At 39.4% G+C, this 24,402-nt stretch overlaps 1 protein-coding gene across 4 annotated transcripts in view; it reads right to left on the reverse strand.

The window, feature by feature from the left end:
- Positions 1 to 2,691: 2,691 nt before the first annotated feature.
- Positions 2,692 to 24,402, reverse strand: part of VPS36 (vacuolar protein sorting 36 homolog) — a 353,187-nt gene continuing 331,476 nt past the window's right edge. For all 4 annotated transcript variants that reach the window (XM_070732790.1, XM_070732787.1, XM_070732789.1 and 1 more), the window contains 9 exons: positions 22,458 to 22,544; positions 20,150 to 20,182; positions 19,017 to 19,094; positions 18,197 to 18,331; positions 14,611 to 14,676; positions 10,691 to 10,755; positions 7,088 to 7,172; positions 4,316 to 4,392; positions 2,692 to 4,215 (listed from right to left, as the gene is read on the reverse strand). In XM_070732790.1, the coding sequence (XP_070588891.1) occupies positions 4,122 to 4,215; positions 4,316 to 4,392; positions 7,088 to 7,172; positions 10,691 to 10,755; positions 14,611 to 14,676; positions 18,197 to 18,331; positions 19,017 to 19,094; positions 20,150 to 20,182; positions 22,458 to 22,544 (720 nt within the window). In that variant the 3' untranslated portion in view covers positions 2,692 to 4,121. The remainder of the gene's footprint in view (positions 4,216 to 4,315; positions 4,393 to 7,087; positions 7,173 to 10,690; positions 10,756 to 14,610; positions 14,677 to 18,196; positions 18,332 to 19,016; positions 19,095 to 20,149; positions 20,183 to 22,457; positions 22,545 to 24,402) is intronic.

Here is a 24,402-nt window from a genome sequence, read left to right on the forward strand (position 1 = left end):
GACTTTTCCCCATAGGAATTAATGTAAATAATTTTAATTGGTTCCAGCCCTCAAAAAACTCACAAAGTTAGTCTAAATTATGCAGAAAGACATGTTTTTAATGAAGAAATGTACATGTACATATAAATGAATAATGAAGTTTCTTTCACTTAACTTGTAAACTTTCTTTAACTTTTAAATTTACATATGTTCAACTTCTCTGCCACCCAATCCTGTAGGACAGAGGTCCCCAACCCTTTTTGCACCAGGGACCGGCTTTAAGCGATCAAGAGAGGAATGGGTGAATGAATGGACGGAGGGTGGGAAGGAAGGAAGGAAAGAGGGAAGGGACAGGAACAGAGGAAGGAAGCAAGGAAACTTATGAAAGGGGAGAGTAAGAGAGGAATGAGTGAAGGGAGGGAGGGAGGGAAGAAGGTGGGAAGGAGAAAGAAAAGAAGAAATAGAGGAAGGGAAGGTAAAAGAGAGAAAGAAAAAGAGCAAGAAAGAAAGAAAGAAAGAAAGAAAGGGGGAAGGGATAGGAACAGAGGAAGGAAGCAAGGAAACTTATGAAAGGGGAGAGTAAGAGAGAAATGAGTGAAGGGAGGGAGGGAGGGAAGAAGGTGGGAAGGAGAAAGAAAAGAAGAAATAGAGGAAGGGAAGGTAAAAGAGAGAAAGAAAAAGAGCAAGAAAGAAAGCTGCAAGCACCCCCCGAGCCCCCCAGGCCGGCTGCAACCTTTTAAAACACGCGCGCCGCTTCGCAGCTGTCTCCTGAAGCCGAACGCGGAAGTTAGCGTTTGGCTTCAGGAGACAGCTCCTTGGCGCTTGTATCTCGAATTTGGGCTTGTAAGTAGAACAAAAATATCTCTCCCCTCCCAGCTCTTATCTCGAGTTGCTCTTAAGTAGAGCAGCTCTTATGTCGGGGTTCCACTGTATACTTTGCTGAAGCATACAGATCTGAGAAGATCATAAATGCAAGGGCTGATCATAAAGTTACTGTTGCTACTTAAGATGCTTTCAAGATGGAATTAGTCGAATTAGTGTAGGTTGAGACAAACAATGACTCCTTATAATAGCTGTGTTTATCTGATGGGCAACATGAACAGGAGGTACTAGTGGTTTTTGTCCTTTGTGTAAGCATCTTGGAGACGTCTGTTTAGTCATTCTAAAATAGGTTACAAGAGTTTATAGATCTGTAACTGCAAGAGTCTGTCACCAGTACTCACCCTTGTATTAAGATTTTCTACCATTTAAATACTTTTCTGCACCAGTTCACCAAGATTCACCTTGCTGCCCAGATTGAGACAACAAACTTACACCAGCTGAGAGGAACTCAGCTAATTCCACTCCATGGCAACCTTGAAGTAGCAGCCAAAGACAATACATACCTTCCGGTAGGTGATGAGAATCTCGGCAGTAAGGGAGGTCTCCTATGTCATCTTCTTCCTGAAGGGATTCTTGGTGCTCTCTGAGCTTGTTTCCTTGCAGTTTATATTCTGGTGTCTTGCCTGTCTGTGTTTTGGTTGGCTTGGGGCCAGCTCCTGCAACAGGGAATTTAGACATTGGTTTAGGGGAATCCTCAGGGTCACAGAGACTTGTATTATTGCCAGAAGCCTCTGATAGTGAAGATTCATTGCCAAGGTCAGACGTGAGGGAAGCAGAATCAGACGGAGAGATGGGTGCAGCCAGCCCATTAGTTAATGACCCCATTAGTGAGTCATCAGACTTCTAGGAGGATCGGTGGATGTCCGAATGCGCAGGCTCATGGCTAGAAAGGACCAACTGTGCAGATATCATCGGAGATAAGGGAGAACACCTGTTGCTGAGGCAATTAGGTTAATGGGGTTGATGATAAATTACGGGTGTTGGAGACTGCGCATGTGGGCATTTATTTGTTTGGAGAAGGATCATTGCCAAGGTTTGGACTATTCCAGGATTTCTATTGACTCTTTGGACAATTCAGAGTTAACTTTTGTGGACTCAAAGAAGGGGGAGTTGTAAGGCATCACAGCTGTCTTAATTGTTCTCTTTTGTTCCTGTTTTTGACTGCATTCCAGGACTGTTATCTGGGTGACAGAAATTTGACTCTGCTTAAACATGTGTGCTTTTAACACTGTTTCAGATAAACTACTTTAATTTCTTCTGGCCTGTGTGTGTGTGTGTGTTTGACTTTGCATTCCTCTCTCACTGGGGCTATTAATGAGAACCCTGGCATAACAGTGTGGGTGGAGGCAGTCTTAGTGATTCTTTGATTGGACTGTTTACTGATGGATCTTTGGTAGTTTCGTCTCCCTATTACATTTTCTCTCAGAGTAGGAAGTGGGTTTGCTTTTCACTGCACTTTTATTAAGACATTTAAAAAAGGACGTCCCAATTTTCTAATGATCAGAACAAGGTTCAAGCACCACTTAACTGATTTAACAGTGTACAAAAACAAATCATAAAAAATGCTGTCTCAACAACAGGATACACCATTCCCTGAAAGTAATCACACAAGGAAAGGGAGGGTAGTCTATTTCTTTACGTATTTTCTTGAAAAGAAAAATGTCAAGAACAAAGGCACCGATTCTGTTTGCAAATTAAGACATGAACAATTTACAAACTTAATGTATTTTTTTCCAGTTATGGACAACCAACCTCCCAATGAGCCCACCCAAGCTAAATTTAATTCAGAAGACTCCCTGACAAGCACACCACTTATGATATAAACACTGGTTGTTTTAAACAGATTTATTGAAATCGACAGAAACTGCTGCCAATTATAATCACAGAAAAATACTGTGTGTTCCTTCTTAGCAGGAATGCCTCACATAACACTTTAATATATGAAAGTAGCAAAAAATTAGAAGTATAAAATCAGCTGTTATATTGCACAACAAAAATATAGTTTCATCAAATGATCAAAATGGGAGATGACAGCAACTTTTTAAAAGATTGCTCTGGCAAAATGACTTATTCTCTAGGTTTTAAAATTTAAGTGAATTCAACTGAAAATATAAATATAGAGTCAGAAATGTAATGTAACAAAGTACAATCTTTGCATTTTAGTTTACACATTTAAAATTAAATTGTATTTTATTATCAGAATAAACATTCAAATGATTTCTATTAATACAAATAGCTACACGGAAACTTTAATACCTTATTTTGGTATTAACGTATGTTTTAGACACACTTGATGCTAAAACTCTATTGGCTATCCAAGTATGAACTGGAAACAGAATAACAGGGCAATTAGATTATTGATATTTTATAGGATATAATTAGTAAAAAAATAACAGATAGCTTGTGAAATCAAAGTTCTCTTCTTGTTCATATAAAAACTGATACAGTACTAGCACACTTTTCCAAGATAAAGAATGAGTAAATCTTTCATCTTTACTTTTTAATATAAAGATGAAACATAAAACACCACCTGGCTTAGAAAGACCCATGGCGAATGCCCTTCACAGCTATGCCAAAGAAAAGACAAAAATAGAAACTTTGTAGGATCAACAATCAAAGAATGGAAGGAAGGAAATTTGAGTTCACAGCGCTCCTTGTTTTAACATTCAGCATGAAGCCATACACAAAACAGTTTTTGATCCATTCTTCCTTTGAAAATAATTACAACCAAATGTAGATAAGAAGTTTTGTTCCTAAAATATGGACCTTTCTAAAATAAATTACCCTTTAATATTATTTTGCATTAGACTGCTCTAGAAATATTAATTTCCTACTGTTAATATTTTATTGATTTCAAGTTGCAGATGAAAATCCATGGTAAAAATGGAATAGGGAGACTACATTTAACAAATAGACTACTTGTTGATTTGTCTAGCCTTGCAAATAACCTCCCCTCCATTATTTTTAAAATTACTTCTCTTTCTTCCTTCTCTCTTGAAAAACTCATTAAATGGATCTTCATGGCCAATTTGCTCTCAAGACCTGAAATAGCTGCAGTGTCATGATACCTGTAAGCTTTTAGGAGTGTTATTCTCATTCTACACATAGCTAATCCCTTCTTCCCTGCCTGGTGCATTACTGGTGCATCATTACAATTTAGCAAAATCATGATATAAATGGATATATCTCTTGACATTCTTTTCTTCAGACTGCATCTAGCAAACATATTTAAATAAGAGAAAAATAGAGAAAATGAATAATCAGCTTTGGGTAAGAAATAAATTTGGATAGAATCTCAAGCCTTCTACAGAATCGTCTCTGCAAAGCTGGCCCATCTTTTCAGCTAACAGTAACCTGCAAAAAAAGAGTAAAATATTTTTGAATTATAATCAAGTCAATTCAGTGCTTATAATTTCTTCTGACATCAAAATCACAATATGTGGAGGGGTTTTACCTTTCTTTGGCTAAAAGCACAGACATTCCTACAAGCTTTGCAAACTCTTCAGCAGTCAGAGATCCCTTCTCAGAAACCTAGGAGGGAAGAAAAGGTTCAGAGCTGAATAAATATATGTATGTTACAATGCTTTTCTACTATCTTATCAGCTTTTGTCTATTATATAGTAAGCAGGGTGGGCTGGTGGGGGTTTGCAGGGGTTCGAGAGAACCTCTAGCTAAGATTCTGTGCAGTTCGGAGAACTCCCAAATCCTACTCCTGGCTGCCTCCCCCAAAGTCCCCATGTGGCCCATTTTGAAGGCAGGTAAGTGAAAAGCACGCGCAGAGGCTTTGGGTGTGTATGTGAAAAATGGGCCCACTGGAAGTTTGGGGAGGCAGGAAATGGGCCTGTTCTGCCTCCAGATTGATTGATTGGGAAGTCTGTTTTCATCCTCCCAGAGGCTTGGGCAAAAATGCCCCCATGCCCTGATGTATAGGCTGACTAGGCCACACCCACCATGGGCCCGTCCACCTAGCAACTGGGCAGCGAACCCCTGGCTAAAATTTTTGAAACCCACCTGACAGTATCTATTTTTCTACTATCTTTGATTCAACAGCTTTACCATTCTGAACAACTGTTAAACTTCCACACATTTTTTCGTGAAAACTTTATATCAAGAATTTCCCCAAAATAAACCATCTAGAAATAAGCATCATTGCTTTTAGAGATAATAAGACACTGTCATGATTGTACCCATAAGCCTTAGATGACTGGTAGGAAATCAATCAATCAATCCAAAAGCTAGTCTTCCACTAACTGAAGCCCTAGGAGTGGTTGATAAAATGAAGAGTGTGGCAATGAGAACTCCTTCTGGTCCTTCTAAAGAATGCTACATGCTTCTGTTGGCCAGTGATAGTAGTACATGTTTACAAAGACAAGAACATCTCTTGCACACGAGTATGTAATTGCAATTATGAATAATTCTGAAGTTGGCTTTGTAAACATTCCCACCAGGAGACATATGGATTCCACTTTTGAATGATTAAGGCTAACAAGTCATCAATGGCTGGCTTAGCAAAGCTTAGTATGATATGAAAACAGAGTACTCTAGTTCCATCTAGCCCACCCCCCTAATCTGATAATTTTTAATAACAGGTTAATATGTTTATTATTCACTTGCTTGCTCTGATCAAAGTTAGAATATTGTTTATAACATGTCATTCAAAATTGCTTAATCAAGCTAATATATTATCAGGAACCCATCTTTTCCCAGGCGGATTCAACTTTGAACATCTTAAAGTGACATGCAAACTGGCTGTACATCTAAGAGGAAGAGCGTGTTGTGAATTATGGAAGAGTGGAACATTTTTTTAATCTTATATGTTGGGCTTTCCCCATATATACTGTAAGTTGTTTGTGGAATTTACATAAGAAACATAATCCTTGTCTGGCCTTGACAAATCCTGAGACTTCTGAAAAAAAATTGTCTCTTGTCTTCTTCCCCAAGAATGTGATGAGTCAATGCAATAATCCCATATTACAAGTATCAATGGCAGAGGTCTTCAAACTTGGCAACTTTAAGACTTGTGGACTTCAACTCCCAGAATTCTCCAGCCAGCTATGAAGGGAGTTCAAGTCCACAAGTCCTAAAGTTGCCAAGTTTGAAGACCTCTGATCTATGGGGAGGGAAAAGTCTCAGACTGAAGAGATCAGAATTGCAATGTCCTGATGCAAGGATTGCTTCTTTTCTGTACAGGTAAGTCCTCAATTTACAATCGTTCATTTAGTGACTGTTACAATGGCACTGAAAAAAGTTACTTATGGCCATTTTTTCACACTTTTAATCATTGCAATAACTCCATGGTCACATGGTCAAAATTCAGGTGCTTGGCAACTGACTTATATTTATTGTGATCATCTTTTGTGACCTTCTGACAAGCAAAGTCAATGGGGAAGCCAGACTCACTTAACTATGTTACTAAGTTAAGAAGTGTGGTGATTCACTTAACAACAATGGCGGCCAAACTCACTTAAATAAAGGTTTCATTTAACAACAGAAATTTTGGGTTCAACTGTAGTCATAAGTCAAAGACTACATATATGTGATGCAATGCGACCTGAGCACCCAAAATAATACAATTTGTGGCAAAAAGAAGTACTATCTTTCAGAGAGAGATCCTTTGAGGCCATATACAATCAAGTTCTTGGCAGAAGAAGGGGTAACAAAAGGGTAACAAATTTGATTAAAGTCTAGCTCATTTTTAATACATGTGAAATGACCATCCCCTTTTTCACATCAAACTTATTCCTACTGCCAGAAACAGGAAACCTTTTGAAGGTAGGCCTGTGGCCCTAAACTTTGGGTCAATTACCAGGCTTTTCCTGCTTTGCAATTTAATTTAACAAATTCATTTTTTATTTTAAAAAGTAAAGCAAAAAATAAAAACGCCCAATGCTTAAAAACGGGGTTTAGAATGAATTTAACAGTTTTCCAAACAAGTATCTCCATGATGAATAGTCTAGGTGGAAACAAGAGTTAAAACATTGTTTGTATTTGCAGTATAAGAAACCTGTTTCAATAAAGATAATACATGCAGATAGAGGGGAATCTGTCAACATTAAAGTTAAACATACTGAGCCCCAAAACAGATAGATGTCTTTTCTCCTGGCAGGTTTAAATGTGTTGATCTCTATGGATGTGTGCTTAATGAAAGATAATATGCAAAAGGAAGAAGCCCGTCTAGATGCCAGGCTAGGCAATAACAACATGACTCTTTCCTTAAAATACATACCGTCTCTAAAGCAGAAGCCACCATTTCTTCTTCGTTATGCGATAGGAGTTCAATCACCATAACGCCACTGTCAAATATGCGTAACCTAAATCCCCAAAATAAAGAAAAACAGAAATCTGAACCCACATCCGTCACCAAAGAGTTGGACTACCACAAATAGGATGCCCAATACGAATAGCACTAGCAGTAGCACTTAGGCTTAGATAATGGCTCACAATGCGTTACAGCCCTAAGTGGTTTTACAGTCAGCCTATCACCCGCCCAATCTGGGTCATTTTACCGGCCTCGGAAGGATGGAAGGCTAGGTCAACCTTGAACCCCATCAGGATTGAACTGCTGGCTGTGAGAAGAGTTAGCCTACAATACTGCATTCTCTAACTCCTATGCCACCACGGCTCTAATACTCTGCTTTGGTACCCTCTGCTTCCCCTTTGTGCTTAGAAGGACACAATGGAATAGAATACAGTGTTCCCTTGATTTTCGCGGGGGATGCGTTCCAAGACCGCCCGCGAAAGTCGAATTTCCGCGAAGTAGAGATGCGGAAGTAAATACACCATTTTTGGCTATGAACAGTATCACAAACCTTCCCTTAACATTTTAAACCCCTAAATTACAATTTCCCATTCCCTTAGCAACCATTTAAATTATTACTCACCATGTTTATTTATTAAAGTTTATTAAAAAAATATTTATTAAAAGCAGACGAAAGTTTGGCAATGTCATATGATGTCATTGGGCGGGAAAACACGTGGTATGGGGGGGGGAAATCCCTAAAGTATTTTTTAATTAATATTTTTGAAAAACCATGGTATAGACGTTTCGCGAAGTTCGAAGCCGCGAAAATCAAGGGAACACTGTACATCCATATGAGGATTTGGAAGAAGTCCTAGCAGTTCGGTGGCTTCAATTACATAATAAGTTCAACCTGGATACTGAATGGTTTAAATAGAACTGTAAGCCGATTCCACATTGATACACTGAGAAAACTGATCAAATTTAGCATGATGCCTAAAGGCAGTGCTCAAGTTTGTAACTGATCTTGTATGAACACAGCTTAAAATTAGTTGCTGCCCATATACTGATGTCTGCTGAGCTCCTTTCTTGCAAATGGGCAGTGCCCCTACTAGATTTTTTTTTCTTTGCTCTGCTTTTTCTCATATCTCCATCACCCATGGTTTCCTCAAGTTCCTGTTTTCCTACCATGGGTTATTTTACTGTTTTAATTAGCTTCCCCAAAATTCCTCCTCCTTCCTCATTGTGTGCAGCCTCCTTTGATCTGAAGAACACCGAGGATTTTTCCCAAAGCCCCTCCTCGTCTATTAAGTCCCTCTTCGCAATTCCACACTTCCTCTTTCCTGTTCCTGTAATGCTGTTCTTTATTTATCCACCTTTCCAATGTCTTTTCCACACTGCACATCTCTAAAATCTTCATGGGTTACACGCTCTGCCTGATTTACAACCTCTCTATATGTTTTGTCTCAATCCAAATGTTGCATAACTCTTTCCTTATGCATTTACATTGTTAATGACTACTTTTTAAAAAAATAAAACCTATAAAACTATTCATTTTAAATAGATGTCCCATATAATTATTGGTATATGTAATATTAGTCCTCTTGAACTGGAGGACTAGTTTTATTTGGAAATGTGTGTCTGTATTCATAGATTTTCACGGCTATAGGCATATAGGTCTTGGCACATTCAGGTCTTTTCCCATGTAAGATTGAACGAACCTTGGTGACGTTTCAAAGAGGTTCCACTTGTCATTTTCAGGCTGGTGCTTTTGGCTTCATGCTCATTCATGGATATATAATAATATATATATAGTAGTCTCCCTTCCTTTTCATTATCAGCAACATATGTTACACACACACAGACACGGCTGTTTTTCTGTTGAAACTGAATTCCCAGTAAGGGTATGTCTGTCTGATGAGACCAGAACACGGTTGAAATAGATCTATAACAGGCTCCCTTCCTTTTCCCTTATCAGCAAAAATATGTAACTATATGTAACTCCGCGGACTGCACTGGTTGCTGATTGGTTTCCAGACACCATTCAAAGTGTTGGTAACGACCTATAAAGCCCTACATGGCATCAGGCCAGATTACTTGCAGGACCGCCTTCTGCCATATGAGTCCCAGTGAACGGTTAGGTCCCACAGAGTTGGCCTTCTCCAGGTCCCGAAAACTAGATAATGTTGCTTGGCGGGGCCTAGGGGAAGAGCCTTCTCTGTGTGGGCCCTGGCCCTCTGGAATCAGCTCCCCCCAGAGATTCGCACTGCTCCCACCCTCCTCACCTTACGCAAGAACCTTAAGACTCATCTATGCCGCCAGGCTTGGGGCGATTAGATCTTAGCCCCTGGCCAACAAATGATTGTAGGGTTGTTGTTTGAATGGGTGTGATTGATTTTTAATATAACCAGGGATTTTAGATAGTTTATGTAGTTTTAATTAATTGGATTTAGCTTATTGTATCCTACTGTTTCTTTTATATGCTGTAAGCCGCCCCAAATCCTCAGAGAAGGGCGGCATATAAATCCAATCAATCAATAAATCAATCAATCAATCAATCAGGTTACATATTTTTGCTGATGAGTGAAAAGGAAGGGAGCCTGTCATAGATCTATTTCAACTTTGTTACATCAGACAGACATACTCTTACTGGGATTAGACACACACACACACACACACACACACACACACACACACACACACAAATGTAAATTTTCCATTTGCTAAGATAAATAGCTGTGGCAAAGAAATCAAATCAAATCTCTTGTAGTATTTTTACTCCATTAGTCTTCAACACAGTTACCAACTTTTTCAAATCATCTTTATTCCTCTGTCTTTAATAGCCCAACAAACAAATTTCTGTTAGCAAAGCCTTTTCTACGTATGAGGACAAAGTGATAACGGCATACAAATCTAAATAATAATAATAATAATAATAATAATAACAACAACAACAATAACAACAACAACTTGCTATAACTTAACTGTGTATGTCAGAATACTGTGAAAGACATTACAGGGCGGATGAAGACATAAAAGGTTCAGTCCAGTATGATTTCTACACTATAAATTCATGAGAAAAAAATATGGCCAACCTTATGAGAATGATATTGGACTATAATATGGGCATTTTCAAACGATGAGAAAACTTCACTCATAGATTTGGATTTTGCTTTTTACCCCTCCCTAATTTTGATTCTTGTTTTTCTTCAAATAGATTTTACAAGGATCTGAAAAACACATCAAATAAAGGTTCTATGTGCATCTCTGGAAATCCTGAACAAAAGGGCTGGATGTAAATCTGACAAACACATAAATAGAACTGTGGTGGTGCAATGGTTAGAATACAGTATTGCAGGTTAATTCTGCCCACTGCCAACAGTTCAATCCTAAGTCAAGATTGACTCAGCCTTCTATCCCTCCAAGGTCAGGACCCAGATTGTTGGGGGGCAACATACTGACTCTATAAACTGCTTAAAGAGGGCTGCAAAGCACTGTTATTGATATATAAAAGGAAGGGAAGGGACTGAGCCCCTTTCCACCCTTTGAGACCTTTCCCTGTACTTCCCTTAGAATTTGAAGACTTCTTACCTTAGAGGTAGCTTTAGTGATTCCAACATCTTACAAGCATTTACTAGATCTTCAGGGGAAAGCAACTAATGAGAAAACATATATAAGGTTAATCTTTTAATAATCACATTTCTATATTGAGTATATACCTACAAGGCTTTTGCATACCTTTATAAGATTTAAAGAACAATTAAGGGACAATGATTAAAATTGAACAATGTTGACATACCATATACAGTCATACCTCGTCTTACGAACCTAATTGGTTCCAGGGGGAGGTTCGTAAGACGAAAGGTTCGTAAGACAAAACATTGTTTCCCATAGGAAACAATGTAAAGTCAATTAATCCGTGCAACCAAACCCCCCCCCCGCAAAAAACCGGCGTTCGGCGACTGCTGGGAAGCCGCACGGCTATTTTAAAAGGTGACAGCCGGGCTGGGGGGCTTCCCAGCAACCTCCCGAACCCCGAACCCGGAAGTTCGGCAAAAGTTCGGGGTTCGGGAGGTTGCTGGGAAGCCCCCCAGGCCGGCTGTGACCTTTTAAAACAGCCGCGCGGCTTCCCAGCAGCTTCCCGAAGCCAAACGCCAAACCCGAACTTCCGCGATCGGCGTTTGGCGACTGCTGGGAAGCCGCGCGGCTGTTTTAAAAGGTGACAGCCGGCCTGGGGGGCTTCCCAGCAACCTCCCGAACCCCGAACTCGGAAGTTCGGCAAAAGTTCGGGGTTTGGGAGGTTGCTAGGAAGCCCCCCAGGCCAGCTGTCACCTTTTAAAACAGCCGCGCGGCTTCCCAACAGCTTCCCGAAGCTGAACGCCAAACCCGAACTTCCGCGTTCGGCATTCGGAGACTGCTGGGAAGCCGCGCGGCTGTTTTAAAAGGTGACAGCCGGGCTGGGGTCTTCCCAGCAACCTCCCGAGCCAAACCCGGGGTTCAGAAAAATTTTGCCTCTTCTTACGAACTTTTTTCGAGTTACGAACCGGCGTTCGGGAGGCTGCTGGGAAGCCCCGCCGCCCGGCTGTCACCTTTTAAAACAGCCGCGCGGCTTCCCAGCAATCTCCAAACGCAGTTCGTAACTCGAAAAAAGTTTGTAAGAAGAGGCAAAATTTTTCTGAACCCCGGGTTCGTATCACGAGTTGTTCGTAAGATGAGGGGTTCGTATCTTGAGGTACCACTGTATTATAAACGGCATTCTTTCTTAAAAATGTGAATGTGTGACACTTAAAGAATGGGGAATAGCATACATTCAGACAGTGCATACTTGCTGATGACGGTGCATACATCATCATCATCATCATCATCATTATTATTATTATTAATTAGATTTGTATGCCGTCCTTCTCTGAAGACTCGGGATGGCTCACAAGACACAATATAAACAATGCAACAACAAATCTAATTAATTAAAAAATTACAAACTAAAATCCCAATATATTAAAATTAGTCAGCCGATTCATTCACCAGGGGTGGGGGGGGAAGGCTTGATCTAATTGCCCCATGCCTGGCGACATAAATGAGTCTTAAGACTCTTGAAAACGGTGGGGGCAGTGCAAATCTCTAGAGGGAGCTGATTCCAGAAGTCTGGAGCCGCCACAGAGAAGGCTCTTCCCCTATGCCCCGACAGACGACATAGTCTGGACGTCGGGACCTGGAGAAGGCCAACTCTGTGGGACCTAACTGGTCGTTGGGATTCATGTGGCAGAAGGCGGTCCCATAGTAATCTGGTCCGATGCCATGTGGGGCTTTATAGGTCATAACCAACACTGAATTGGGTCCAGAAACCAATTGGCAACCAATACAGTCCACGGAGTGTTGGAGAAACATGGGTGTATCTGGAAAGACCCATGACCGCTTGCGTGGCTGCATTCTGCACAATCTGAAGTTTCCAAGCACTCTTCACAGGTAGCCCCATGTAGAGAGCATTGCAGTAGTCGAACCTCGAGGGCATGAGTGGCTGTGAGCAGAGACTCCCTGTCCAGATAGGGCCGCATCTGGTGCACTAGGCGAACCTGGGCAAATGCCCCCCTCGCCATAGCCGAAAGATGGTGTTCTATCATCAACTGTGGGTCGAGGAGGACACCCAAGTTGCGGACCCTCTCTGAGGGGGTCAATAACCCCCCCCCCGGGGTAATGGATGGACAGATGGGATTGTCCTTGGGAGGCAAAACCCACAGCCACTCTGTCTTGTCAGGGTTAAGTTTGAGTCTGTTGGTAACCATCCAGACCCTAACAGCCTCCAGACACCGGCACACGCGGAGAGGGGCGGCATACAAATCTAAATAATAAATAATAAATAAACATCACTTCCACTGCTTCACCGAGTTGGCATGGGGTGGAGATGTACAACTGGGTGTCATCAGCGTACGTGTCCTTGGATGATCTCACTTGCTGAAATACTTGCGTATTTGTCTTTTGGGAATGCTTCAATGTCATTCTTTAACATGATGTGTTGGATTACATAACTCACAGTCCTCCAGTCTTTACTATAAGCTAGCTATGATAATAGGCATTAAAAACTGATGCGGCTGGCCAGCACCACATCAGGGAAGCCTGTCCTACCTCGTCACCATCTCATTGAGCCTATGGAAAGAACAGTGGAAGGCAGAATTTTCCACCATCTACTTCTTTGTTTCAAACGTGCTAGCCTCAAAATGCTCAGTGGCTGGAATCCATCTCTCCTCCTGCGCATCTGGCAATTCCACAGCAAGATGCTGGCAATGGAATATCCCTTGGGTCTCCCGCTAGCTGATTGGTAGCAGAAGGCCTTGCAGATATTCTAGTTTCAACTAAATTTCTATGAGATGTTTACATCTTCTAACCAAGTTTGTGCACATCCTTTAGCTATTTTACTCTATCAACAATCCCAGGCTCTCAAAGCAGCAGTTTTCCTGCTTGAATGCATGCATGCACACGCTCACACCAGGATTGAAATACTACCGGTTTGGCCCGGTTTGGGCATACTGGTAATGGAGGCCACCAGTAGTTCGGAGAATTGGTAGCAATAGCAGCACAAGGCTCCACCTGCCCACCCGGATGTCACCATTTTCTTTTATTTAACCCTCTGCGCATGCACAAAGCCTTCTGCGAATGCACAGAGGGTGAAAAATCATGTGAGCACTTCGGAACCGGTAGGGAAGGTAAGTAGATTTCACCGCTGAGACACACACACACACACACACATTAACAATAGGCATACCCGCCTTTTTCTGTCTTTCATTTTGCAAAACTTAGGGTTTTTTAACTATAAGATCCTCCTTATGGTTTAACAGTATAATGGTATATGTTTACTTGTTTGCTAATACAGGGTGTCCAGAGGGAAAGCATTTTGAAATTCCCTGATATTTCCTTGACATCTCCCTGTAACTTGTGATCTAGTTAAGGCGCGTTCGTAGATGACATCATACCAAACAGCTAAGCCGCGGAGAAATATCGGTAGCTGAGGAAGCAAGTTGTTGCCACAGTTATGTTCATTTTTGCTTGACTCTGCCACACAGCACGGTCCGAGATTTTTTACATGATTTCCCCCTGACTTTTAAACATTTTAACAGTTTGGTTTCCCCCCGATTTATTGGTTTTTTTTTCATGAATGCCCTGATATTTCCTGAACTGTTGATTTGCTTGATAATTCCCTGTTTTCCCTGTTTGCTAGACACCCTGCAGTAATAATAATCCTAGTGAGTTCAATGGAATTTCATTTTTCAGGTAAATTTGAAGAGGGCTATAGCCTTAAAAATGGCAATCTACACACTTGTTTACATTCTACTGGTTTCTAATGCATTGCCTGATGACTTATTGTGCTAGGACAATCTTTATGCTGTTGACCAAGAGCAAAACTAACAGTTAAGGTCCAGCATTTGCCATTAGCAATTACTCCAGAAAAGTTCTTTGGCATATTTAATGAAGTTCAAACAATTTTGCTGAAGTGCACAAAACAATGCATTCCTTACCTCAAGGCCACGAGCACGATTCACCAGACAATAAACTTCTGTGAGTGACATTATTCCTCCCCGTTCCTATTGATTTAAGAACAGCTCTTAAAACACAAATTCTGCTATCCCAAAGCAAATCTGGCAATCTGACAATATCAATATTTCCAGGGAAAGGACTGGAAAATTAAAAATGGTGTTGAACTTATAGCCAGAACAGATGTACTTCAGAGCAGCAACACACCTGGTGCCAAAACCAACAGGTACAGGACAGCGGTATCAGAACATTCTATAGAGGCATAAATGTGTCAAGTCTTTTCAGTCATTTTTTTGCCAGGGGTACTTAACGTTGCCAAAAATATACCTCAAATCAACAGTCTCCTATCACCAGTAAACATATGATAGATTGATGGAGATAAGAATACCTTTTCCAAGGCTCAGCTTTTAACAAAATACTAGACAACCCACGATTCACTGAGTCATCTTTTAAGAGGTATTTCCTTATTAGATTCCTCAATATTTCCAAGAATGTGTTTCTAATATACTTCCTTTTCTAGAAAAGCTGGGATACATTCAAAAATATCTGCCTTGAAAATAGCCCACATTGAACAGTATAGCAGTCAAACATTAGCACAGGAGATGTTTTATGATGTTTGGAATTATACCATAAACTCGTTTAAGGTAATTTTTATGTCATAAAATGTTTATAAAATTTGCCAAATTTTAATTTTATGGGAGTAATAAATCCTGGATTTTGGACACATTCTATAAGTTAGCTCATTTGAGTTAACTTGGCTCAAAACATTTTGTCCTATGGTATATCATTTCAGTTAAAGATTATAAGAATCGAGTGTTTTAGTAATATACAGATGTAAAGAGAAAAAATAGCAACTTGATTTATATTTATTCTGAAATGCCTCTGAATTGAATTTTCCCAGAACTTGTATTACTTTATTTGCCATGCATTGAAATATCTCTCCTCTTAGCGTACATGGATGTGGATAACCACACTGGTGTCTTTCAGTGTGGTTATCCACACTGAATTATCTTTCAGAATGCCTCCTTTATTCTATGGCATCCAAATATAACATTTATGCTAGAACAGACTTTAATGAGCGCTTCTGTACCGGAGACAAATTCCTTGTGTGTCGAATCCCACTTGACCAAATACAATTCAGTTCTGTGCAATTTAATTCAATATTCTGTATGAGGTTCAAGTTGGAGTAAATCCATCTTGGATACTTTTGGTCTTCTCTTTAAGCAGCCTCTAAGCTATCAAATCATTTTATTTTTCACGTATTTTACTGAGTTTTAGCTTCTACCTGCCTGGTTTCACATTTGTTTTATTCTACTCTTTGTATGAGTAATTTTACTTGGATTTTTTTCCCTGTAAAGTAGACCTTGCTTTGTGAATACCTTGAGCAGTGATTGAAGTTATGGTGAAGATGAAGTGACTTGGTGCCCCATGTCTGTTCAGGAAAGGGCGTGGACAACATCACGGCAGTATGGAGTTCCCCACGCTTCACGGGAAGCCCTGAATCACAACTGTTAGGATACCCGGAACCAACCAGAACGGGGCGGGGGGAAACAAATGCACTAGTCGGTGGTCGGGTTGGGTTGGCGGCTTGCAAACCACCAGGGAGCCAGCACCAGCCTCTCCGCCTGCAGCTGAGGAAGACGACTTGTCTTCATAGCTGGGACAGCCACATTCGAACTGATTGCATTTACAATCTTTAAAATGTCATTCTCAGTTATTTGTTTGCCTTTACAGTAAATCATAACTTGATGTCCTGGTTCTGGCTTGATTTTTTTTCCCCCATTCCCAAATAGAATGGGTAAATTGCCTAAATAAGAAATCTCTTTTGGAGTTGTTTTCGGTGCAGAGCTTTTATCTATAGCGCTTTCTCCAAAAATGCTCACCCCAAGTTAAGAAGTTCAGCTCTGTGATATTAATTGCAGATGCTGATTGAAACTGAAAAGATTTTAATTATTTTCACACCTTCATTTTTGTTTACCTCCTAAATGGCTCAGGGTTGGGAGCCAGGAGTGCCATCAGGAAAACAGCTGGTCCTAGCACATGCCTTTCCCATTGTGTGCTCTCTTCCTTTCTTGTAATCCCTTTTTCTCAATGAATGTAAATACAAAAATTAATTCTCTTCTTGCTGATTATTCCAGCACTAGGATGAGCATCCCAAAGGGTGCAGGAGTGGGGGAAAAGGAAAACTGAAGGAAAATATGAAGCATGGTCGCAGTCAAGTGATGTTCCATTTAATAACCATACCACTTAGTGACCATGTTAAGCTTAATTGTGGTGACTAAATGATGACAATGTATTTTAATAGATTTACAGTGGTACCTCGGTTCTCGACCACAATTCGTTCCAGAAGTGTGGTCGAGAACCGATTTGGTCGAGTACCGAATTAATTTATCCCATAGGAAATAATGGAAATGGATTTAATTGGTTCCCAGCCCCTGTTGACTCGCTGGGAACCAATTAAATCTATTTTCTTTATTTCCTATGGGATAAATGTTACCGCCGGGGGTGGCTGCACTCACGGCAGCTTCGGGGGGCTCCTTTCCTCAGTGCTTCGTCTTATTACCTGTAAGCAGCTACACCAACTTTCTCCTTCTCGGCGGCGGCAACGGCTTCCCTTCGAGTAGCAACAGCGCCGGGAACGTCACGTAATGAAGGGAAGCTGCTGGAGCGGCGGCAACTGCTGAGACGGCTCCGGCGGCTTCCCTTCATCACGTGACATTCCCGGCGCTGTTGCTACTCGAAGGGAAGCCGCCGCCGTTGCTGCCGCCGGGAAGGAGAAAGTTGGTGTAGCTGCTTACAGGTAATAAGATGAAGCACTGAGGAAAGGAGCCCCCCGAAGCTGCCGGGATTGCAGCCGCCCCCACCCTTCCTGCAGCTTGGAGCATTTATAGAGCTCCTCAGCCTCCTGAAGCTGCTGGGATTGCAGCCGCCCCCGGCAGTAACATTTCGGATAATAAACAAAATTTTCTGTGACTGTTCGGTATCCGAATTTTTGTTCAGATACCGAAGCAAATCTTTGCCGAAAATTTTGTTCGGTATCCGAAATGTACGAGAACCAAAGCATTTGAGAACCGAGGTACCCCTGTATTTATAAACAGTTCTGATTTCAATATGAAATATATTTACCCTATAAGGTAAGGTATTAATTTTTTTCTCTATTATGAGAAAGGAAAAAAGAATTATAATGGAGAAACTGAGATCTGTAGATTCAGGATGGTTTATGGATGATATTTAAAATAAAGACCCCCTTGGAATCAAGTATGCTAACTTAATTTTATTGACAACAGTTCAGTCATGATTTTCCATGATTTTCTTTTTTAAATTCTGTATCTAGACTACAACTCCAGGATTTCCTAATATTCTCTGATCCATGTGTTAAGTAGATTTGATTTTCTTGGTCTTTTAAATTTGGCTAAAGTCACAATGACATATAAGGCTGCATATGAGACTTAGACATCCAGACTTCGAGCTTTATCTTCAGGTTTTGTCACTATTATGGATTAAAGATTGGATTGAAAAAAAAAGACTGCACATTAAAAAAAGCCCATAAAAGACAGTAAAGTACTTTACCTCTAAAGGTGCTTGCAAAATTCCAGCTAATTGCTTTGCCAGTTGCATATGGTAATGAGTGCCAGATCCATGGGTTTCCCGGGTAACTGGATTGGCAATGCCCATGCTCAACAAATAGGATTTAAATCTTATTGTCTAAAAAAAATGACAAATTAAAATTGAAAATATCAAATTCTTTATCAAACAATAATTAATTAAAATAGATTACTTGGAAGATCCTAATACAAACACATGAAAAAGAGAGAAAATTCAGGATAAAAATTGATGTCCCCACACATAAGAAAAATAACAGGGCAGGAGGGAGAAAAAATAAATGTTTCTCAGCATGACATGGTCCGGATGTATGCCTGGCATATTTGAAAAAAAATGTAGCAGGATCCCATCATTCTTTTTGCCACTTACTTTCTGAGAAACAGATTTGAGGAAGCTAGCGAATCCACACAATGGATTGGTAGATTTCCCATAAGCATATTCTCTTTTGAGAAGCTTCCCTTAATGATATGGGAGTCTCAGCTTTGTGTTTATTAAGGTTGGGATGGAGGGAAAGAGATTTGAACTCAAGGATAAGATAAAGTATAGAAATGGAATGAAATGGAATGTTGGTAAGTCCCCACTTGTAATATCATGCAACCATACTGTGGACTACATGGCACTCCACTATATTGTCTATATTTACATAACATTAATCTTGTTTACCTTGTTAACACTTGTTTACCAATATTGACTGAACAAATCACATTGACCTAGTTTATCAAAAAAGGATCTGTTTTACAACTTAAAAATGATGTAGGAATCATAATTTAGCAGAATATTAGCTGACCTCATCTTCAGTGATGTCACCCTGTTTTTCTCTGATCTTGCTAGCAATTGATTTGGACAATTCCACCATTTCCTTTGCCTATAAGACACAAAATAAAACACAAAATTATGATGGGGCACAATCTTGCTCTTTTATTCGGAGATCACTCTTCATGGAACAAGCTTGAGTTGCTGAATTTTAGGATGTGTTATTTGAGTGGTCCCTTTATTTTTTGAGAAGTATATATCACTTTATTTAGTTTATATAATAACAATTTCATAAGTATTCATTAAGCTCAACAGAAATAACAGTGAGAGTGATCTTGGAGTCCTAGTGGACAACCATTTAAATATGAGCCAGCAGTGTGCAGCAGCTGCATTAATAAATGGATGGAATGAAGATCACATGAAGTGTTAATGCCACATTATAAGGCCTTGGTAAGACCACACTTGGAATACTGCGTTCAGTTTTGGTCGCCTTGATGCAAAAAGGATATTGAGACTCTAGAAAAAGTGCAGAGAAGAATAACAAAGATGATTAGGGGACTGGAAGCTAAAACATATGAAGAACGATTGCAGGAAATGGGCATGGCTAGTTTAATGAAAAGAAGGACCAGGGGAGACATGAGAATAGTGTTCCAGTATCTCAGGGGTTGCCACAAAGAAGGAGTCAACCTATTCTCCAAAGCACCCAAGGGTAGAACAAGAAGCAATGGGTGGAAACTAAACAAGGAGAGAAGTAACTTAGAATGAAGAAGAAATTTCCTGAGAGTCAGAACAGTTGAGCTTGCCTCCAGAAGTTGTGAACGCCCCAACACTGGAAGTTTTAATGCAGATGTTGGATAAACATCTGTCTGAAGTAGTGTAGGGTTTCCTGCCTAAGCAGAAGGTTGGACTAGAAGACCTCCAAGATCCCTTCCAACTCTGTTGTTGTTGTTGTTGTTGTTATTATTATTATTATTATTTTGCTATGACAATTCAAATAATGCAGTTTATTTATAGTGTGTGCATGTATTTACATATATTAAATGATACAAGTTCTACTTCTCTATAGCCGAGTCCCAGAACCTCCCTCACCTATTATTCTGTTGAATAAAATTAGTTTCTCTAGTCCCAGTTAATCAGCATGTTTACTAATAAAGTGAGGGGTATTACCTTTTCCATCAGCTTGCTAAGGTCTTCAAAAGCCTGAAATAATAAACTGGTTTTGTAATACATAATTTCTTCATATTGCAATAAAATGCAATTGCATCACACTTATAACTTCATCATTAATTTTCCTCCCAAATTTTAAAAAAATTCTAAACAACTATTGGTTTCCATTTTTGGAGTTCAAGTATCAGTAATTTTAATACATAAATAATTATATACATGCTTCTGCTTTGTAATCTACATGGGATTTATTTTGACTAGAAAAGAATACTGGAGACTTAGCTTTAAAAAGCCTCTCTTCTAGCAACTCATTTTCAACATGGTTTGAAAGTAAATAGTTACTCTAAACAAAAATATTCTCACCTGACCTGATATTGTACATAATTATACAAGCTGAAAGTAAATTAACACTATGAAAATCTGGAAGAATTTAATAGGGCATGATGATATGTAGTTTTTAAAAAATATATATTTGCAAAACTCACCATTCTAATTAAAATTAGCCTTGCTCTCAACAACATGAACAATTTTCTTACCCAACAATAAAAGAAAAAACTAGAACAGACAGTGTGTTTTAAATAATTCTACCAAATGATTTGGGCTTTAGTACAAAGAAAAATGTATACACACCTAAAAGGAACTTCCTGAGACAACTAAGGAATCACTTTAAAAAATTAATAATAACTAGCAGATGCAGGAAGTCTATTCTAAAATTCAGGACAATAATTTTAAAATGGAATGGTCTGAAATTAGCATTACTTCACAGTGGTTTCCCTCAGCTGACATCTATTCTTTGCATCCTCCAATAAACAGAGGAAGAAAGAGTTAGCATAGTTACACGTAGCTCATGGTCATATGAAAAATGCAATACTGTACAGTAGTACCTCATAATATGAACCCCTCATCTCACGAACATTTCGAGATACGAACCTGGGGTTCGGGATTTTTGTGCCTCTTCTTACGAACTTTTTTCGCCTTACGTACCCGCTGCTGCAAACGCCGAACCCGGAAGTTCGGCAAAAGTTCGGGTTCGGGAGGCTGCCGAAAAGTGCCACCGCCCGGCTGTCACCTTTGCAGAAGAGCCGTGGAGCTGTCGGCCAGTCGGCTCTTCTGCAAAGGTGACAGCCGGGCGGTGGCGCTTCTCGGGAGAACAGCTGTTTCAAAAGCTGACAGCCGGGCGGCAGCGCCCAACAGAGCGCCGTTTTTGTGATATTTTTATTTTTTTGCTTGCACGCATTAATCGGTTTTACATTGTTTCCTATGAGAAACATTGTTTTGTCTTACAAACTTTTCGCCTTACGAACCTCCTCCCGGAACCAATTAACTTCATAAGATGAGGTATCACTGCACTGGTATATTTTTGTAAATCTGTTAAAAAAGCCTCATTTGCGTTGATAGATCACAAACCGAACAGTAGTGAGGAGATAACTGTTTCTTGTGAAGATTTGTAGAAAATTAGCTAGAAGGAGGTTGACACATGACTAGAACTGCAGGATGCTTAAGTTACTTCAACTCGGCATCTACCAGGCTGCAGAAAGCCTTTGTTTTGCCTTCATCTTTGCATGGCCAGGAAATGAATTTCTATTGTATTTGCTTTCATTTTATCACCCAAACCAGAGACTTGTAGTTTAATATAAAAGTCAGTGTCAAAACCTATGATTAAAAGTTGGCTTATATTAGAAATGAACAGAGTATGTGCTGAACCAGGATCTTCAGTTCAGACAAAATAAAGACTATGGTTTCACAAAAGAGACAATAAACAGTTCCCCCTCTTGAATGAGAAAAAGGCTAGTTGTGGTTTTTGCTTATGTCTTCAGCCATAGTTTGGCTATACCTAAAGGGAACATCTGCATTTTAACTGAATAAGAACATAACCCAGAATAAAGATTAAGGAACTGAATAAGGAACAAAAAATGTATATAATCCTAATCATCACTTAGAAATATATCCAATAATAAAGTAACAATTTCCAGTGACAACTATTCTCCACAAAAGATTTATTCTCCCCAAATTTAACATCCAAAAATAAGATAACCAAAAATACATAAGAAAAAAAAAGGAATAAAGTTACAAAAAATACAAATTAAAAAAGAAAAAACTTTTCACAATAGAAATACTAAGGTTTACAGAATTATCTATTTCTGTTCTTTTTGCCTGCCCCAAATAGTGATAGCCCTTGGTGTTCCTAAGCTTTACAAAACATGTGGTATTGGAAAAAGTCCCTGTTCCAAAACGTGAATGCAAATTTGTCCCTTAAAATCGTAAACTATCAATGATTACAGTTATACTAGTTCTGAAGAAAATGACTTGCCTCAGAAATATTTTTGTCCATCTCTTTTCTTCTTTCTTCTAATTTCCTCTCGATGCCAACAATTCCCGCAGCTCTTATTCTTCCACCCTGAATAACATACGATAAACAAATTTAGAAGCAGTATTACACAGTGACCGTCTTTTGTATCCAACTAAAACCATGGTTTGAAGAAGACAGGAAAAAACACATTATTTTCCTGACAGGTAAGTACATAATAGTGACACTTTCCTAGTTTGTTTTCCTTTCTTTCTGCCTTTTTCATCTTGTATCTGTGAACTAGGCAGGGTGCAAAAAGATAACCACACGTAGGAAAAGAAAATGCTTACGACATCAGTAATATTAGAGAAAAGAAATCAATAAACCATGTTTGCTACATGGTTTATTTATTTATATATAAATATATAAATATATAAATATATAAATATATAAATATATAAATAAATAAATAAATAAATAAATAAATAAATAAAGCAATACAAATATTTTTGCCATAGGGCAAAACATGGTTTCTTTTCACATTCTGAAGTGAGCTGGGCTGAGAGTTCAGGATTGGCCCAGTCATGTAGCTAGCTTTTATGGCTAAGGTGGCACTTGAACTCATGGTCCCCTGCTTTCTAGCTTGATGCCTTAACCAGTAGACCAGGGCTGTCAAACTCCTGACCTATGCACTGGCCACACCCATGCCCGGTTTAGTGAACGGTGTGGAGACAGAATAGCGCACCCTAGTGGCTGGCAAACCACGCGACATTCTGTGTTAAGCTCTCTGGCCTGAATACATGACATTCCAAACATTTTTCCCTTCCCTTGGAAGATAAGCTTCCTTGTCAGTGGCAAACAGCTCTGGAGGAGACCTCCATAAAGCACGTAGGCAATGGCTTTAAGCTACTACATCAATTGATCATTCACTGTCCACAAGGCAATCAGGAGGCCCACCCATGCATTGAACTAGCTAATAAGACTCTGTATTCTCCAATACCCAATGAGATGTAACTTGATGGCTAATGGATGACAATAAAAACAGGTGCAAGGCTTTGGCCATGACAAGATGCCTTCCCCAGATGATGCGATTCTTGCCTCCTGCCTCATTTAATGACATCAAAGGGGGGGAAATCCCGATACATCACATAATGACATGAGTTTGAAACCCTGCACTAGATCATACTGGCTTTTGAGCAATATACGAACACAGTGAATATGCACAGGGCAGGAACTTGTCACCTCCTTCATTATCCAGTGCAGATCCAGTCTTCCCTTTAATTTTCAATCAATGTCCAAAGGGATTAATTGCAATTGTATATTATTGACATAAACTGCATAAACTATATTTTAAAGTTCAGAAAATCACTGTTTTAAGAAAAAACACAAATTGTTGTGTTCAGAGCTAAAGCTAAATTCCAGGTAGTTAAAAAGGGAGGCAATATTTCCCCATTTCCTTGTGGCTGTGCTAGAAAAAGAGAGAGGAAGGATGCGATTAAGGCTCATGAAATATGTATATGTGAAATCTTGATTTAACAGAACACCTGGAGAAAATGGATATCCATGATTCATGATGGTTTGTTAAATTAAAATGATTATCAGTGTGATTCCATTATTCAAATTTGTAAAGTGACAGAAACACAATAGACATTTGTTTATTGCATTCAAAGTCTGCTAAACCAAGTTTCATTGTAATCATAATTCACAATCCAAATAAAGGACTGGATATCATTGAATTCCTAAAAAAATGTCAGCATACCAATTATATTTGCACTTTAAATTATTATATTTCTCCTTTTACCTAATAACAAAAGTTATCAACTATGCAATGTGTACCTCTTTATGAAATGAAGACCCAAATATAACCTTTGTATTGTTATTTTGAAAGAGGTTCACTTGCAACTATTATAATATTAATCCAATGTACTTGCTTGACAACACATCACATCCTATATTCCCAGGTAGCCTC

This window comes from Erythrolamprus reginae, chromosome 1, assembly GCF_031021105.1.
Source record: "Erythrolamprus reginae isolate rEryReg1 chromosome 1, rEryReg1.hap1, whole genome shotgun sequence".
Classification (NCBI taxonomy): domain Eukaryota; kingdom Metazoa; phylum Chordata; class Lepidosauria; order Squamata; family Dipsadidae; genus Erythrolamprus; species Erythrolamprus reginae.